Source organism: Rhodamnia argentea, chromosome 9, assembly GCF_020921035.1.
Source record: "Rhodamnia argentea isolate NSW1041297 chromosome 9, ASM2092103v1, whole genome shotgun sequence".
Lineage (NCBI taxonomy): Eukaryota > Viridiplantae > Streptophyta > Magnoliopsida > Myrtales > Myrtaceae > Rhodamnia > Rhodamnia argentea.
The window spans coordinates 8206440-8209417 of NC_063158.1; the positions used below are offsets into that span (position 1 = coordinate 8206440).

Here is a 2978-nt window from a genome sequence, read left to right on the forward strand (position 1 = left end):
AATCAATCTACTGCCAACTAATGAGCTCTGCAACGATTCCATCCCCGTGCAACCCAACTCGTTCTTTCTTTTTCCCACACTCGATACAGCAAAAACAAAAGCCAAAAACCAGAAAACAGCTCTAAAAATCGGAACTTTGCAATGATGATGATGATGATAGTGAAGTTTCTTGTTAATGTAGCATAAGGGCTTGGAAAACAAATGGTTTTCTCTATCTCCTTTCCGGGACATCACACCATAAAAACTTCCCCACCATACAAAACCAAATAATTGGGCTCCCACCATCCAATCATTACCCCCAGACGCACCAGTTGCAAAAAGACGAGATGGTGATCGTGGGTTTGTTCTCTGTAGGGTCTGTACAGAGTTGAACGGTTCGTGTGGCGTGCCTTTGGGAGCGAGAGTCTAAACTCCTCCACGAGCAAAGACTTGACAACTGAGTTTCAAAAGTTCTTGAGTCAAAAACCAAGAACCAGAGCGGAACGAAGACTCCATCATAATTCGATTCCCCAAAACATCTGCTGCTTCATTATAAAAATGACGGACGATACTGATCTCTTCTTTTTCTTTTCCATTTGCACAGACTCTTCACTCCCACCACACCACACCACGTGACTCTTAATTTACTACTGATTACCAGATCCGCTTCTCCCTCTAGAAATTATTTATGAACCCGGTTAACGTAAACTAAGCTCTGTTTTGATTCTTCGTCTGTTGTCTTTTCCTCTAAATGAAAAAAAAAAAGGGGGGGTCAAGGATGACACCTTCACTCGTTTGCCACTTTTACAGAGTGCCGCCTGCCAACTGCTTTCGATTCTGTCCTCATATTCTAACTCTTTTTTTTTTTTTTCCCTCAAGCTGCAACATCAAATCCAAAGCTGTATTTAAGAATGAAACAACTGTGCAATTGTATGGTCCTGTATTTACATGCCCCCTAAGGACAAGTCACAAAGTGAACTGACCCAACCAAAGAATCCTCCAAACAATTCAAAGGCGCAAAGGAGAAAGGGGGGGCAAAAACCCAAAAGACAGAGAGCCATATGAAAGGTTGATTTTCTGTTGTAAAAGCAAGAAAGCTCCTAATTGAACTTCGTGTAATGGATCAGTAACTGCATGCGTTGGGAGAATGGAAGAAGCAGCTTCTCAACTGTATTCTCGGCTCCCTTCGAGAGCTCTGGGTTTCCCAGAACTCTCTGGCCAGCGATTTCCTTGAGTCCCCTTGCAGGAACATGGACTAGGAGATCCATCGTTATTGCGGCCCACCCCAACCTCCACCCCCACCCCCGCGGGCGGTTACAAACAAAGAATGAAATCGTTTTTGTCCTGAAAAGAATTGTTTCATCCATCCTTTTGCCCTGAAGCCTCGTCGAAAGATGGAGACTTTCTGGTGCTTTTCATCCTCAGCAGGCCATACAGTTTCCTCAGATCTTTCATCGCGCTGCTATCCTTGAGGAACACGCCACTTGAATCGGGCGATCCGTCCCCCGGCTTCCTCGACCCGTCTGTGGATATCCGCCGTCCAATTTTGACAGTGCCGTCGGTCTGTAAGGCGGTGATGACCGACTTGAGAGCGCGGCTTGGGGAATTCCTGTTCACGATCATCAGCTCACCAATCTCGGCAGGGCTCAAACTGGCTCCACCCTGGAAAATCTCTTCCACCTGAGGGAAAAGCTTGTGATCCTTGACCCCTAAGTAACTATTAGCTAAGGTCTTGAATGCCGAAAAATCGCACAGCGGGAAGTGTATGTGAACATCGACGCGACCCGGCCTCAGTATAGCAGGATCGACGTGTTCCTTACTGTTCATCGTGAACACCATGATTCTCTCCTCGGCGCAGCACGAACTCAATATGCCATCCATGAAATTCAATATGCCAGACACACTCAGAGCTGTCGAATTGTGCGCCAAAAACCGGTCCAGGTCTTCCATGACGACCACGGACTTGGCGTTGGTTTCCATCAAGAGCGTCTTGAGATCCGAGTCGTCCTTCACCTTGGACAGATCGACGTCGTAGACATCGTAGCATAGAAAATTAGCCATGGCAGCCACGAAGCTCGATTTCCCGGTACCGGAAGGCCCGTACAAGAGGAAGCTCCGTTTCCAAACGCGGCCTAGACGGTGATAATATTGCTTGGCTTTGAGGAAGGAATCGAGATCGGACTTCACCTTGTCCTTGAGGTCGGGCTCCATGGCGATGGTGTCCAGAGTCGAAGGGTGCGTGAACGGGACGGATCTCCATCTCCCCGACCCCCTGTCGTTGACGACCTCGTCGACGTTTATGTGGAGCTTCAAGTCTCGTTTTTTCCGGTCGATCTCGTCGGACACGGCGTGGATGTGCTGGAGGTACGGGCGCAAGATGCTTCTTTTATCGGCCCTTCTGATCCTCAAAACGAAGGCCCTCCGATCGCCTCTCTGGTCGTTGGTCCAGGAGAGCCTGGCGCCCAGGAAGACGTCCTCGATGGTCTGATTCGCGTCGAGGTGGAGGAGGATGTCGTTGGGCTTCTTGCCGGAGAAGAGGTTGGTGAAATCGGACTCCTCCAAGGAAGGGAGAGAGTTGAGGTAGGCGGAGACTCTGCGATAGAGGGGGTTCTCTTGCATGGCGTCGTTGGACTCGGGGACTTTGAGGACCTGGTAGACGTAGAACCAATCCTGGGTCGATCTCCACCATCGCTTCACGAGATGGAAAGGACCCGTCTTCCGGAAAAGAAGACGGAGCAGGAAAAGCGACGCCGCAGTGCAGATGAAGACGCAGAAGAGATTGATAATCGTCGTCATCATCACCACGGCGGCAATCGAAGGAAGCAAGGGGGGCCAAAAAAAAAAAAATGGAACTCGGATTAAACATCCATGGAAAAGATTGGATTTTGAGGATGGGGTTTTACTCTAGGCACGGCGACGGCGGGGCGGGTGCAAAGAGAGGAGTGAAAAAGGAGATGCGCGTGGCGATGCTTTCGGAGGAGGAATCGGGGAGAAGATAA

General features: G+C 49.3%; 1 protein-coding gene across 1 annotated transcript; it reads right to left on the reverse strand.

Moving 5' to 3' along the window:
• Positions 1–493: 493 nt before the first annotated feature.
• On the reverse strand, positions 494–2978 carry LOC115744442 (AAA-ATPase At2g46620). The gene is made up of 2 exons (XM_030679625.2): positions 1294–2978; positions 494–1262 (listed from the first exon to the last, which is right to left on the reverse strand). Exon 1 carries the CDS (start codon positions 2776–2778, stop codon positions 1339–1341), a length of 1440 nt encoding a protein of 479 aa, XP_030535485.1. The 5' UTR covers positions 2779–2978; the 3' UTR covers positions 494–1262; positions 1294–1338.

Excerpts from the sequence above, each read along its gene's own strand:
- LOC115744442 (XM_030679625.2), bottom strand. The coding sequence starts at position 2,778 with ATGATGACGACGATTATCAATCTCTTCTGCGTCTTCATCTGCACTGCG.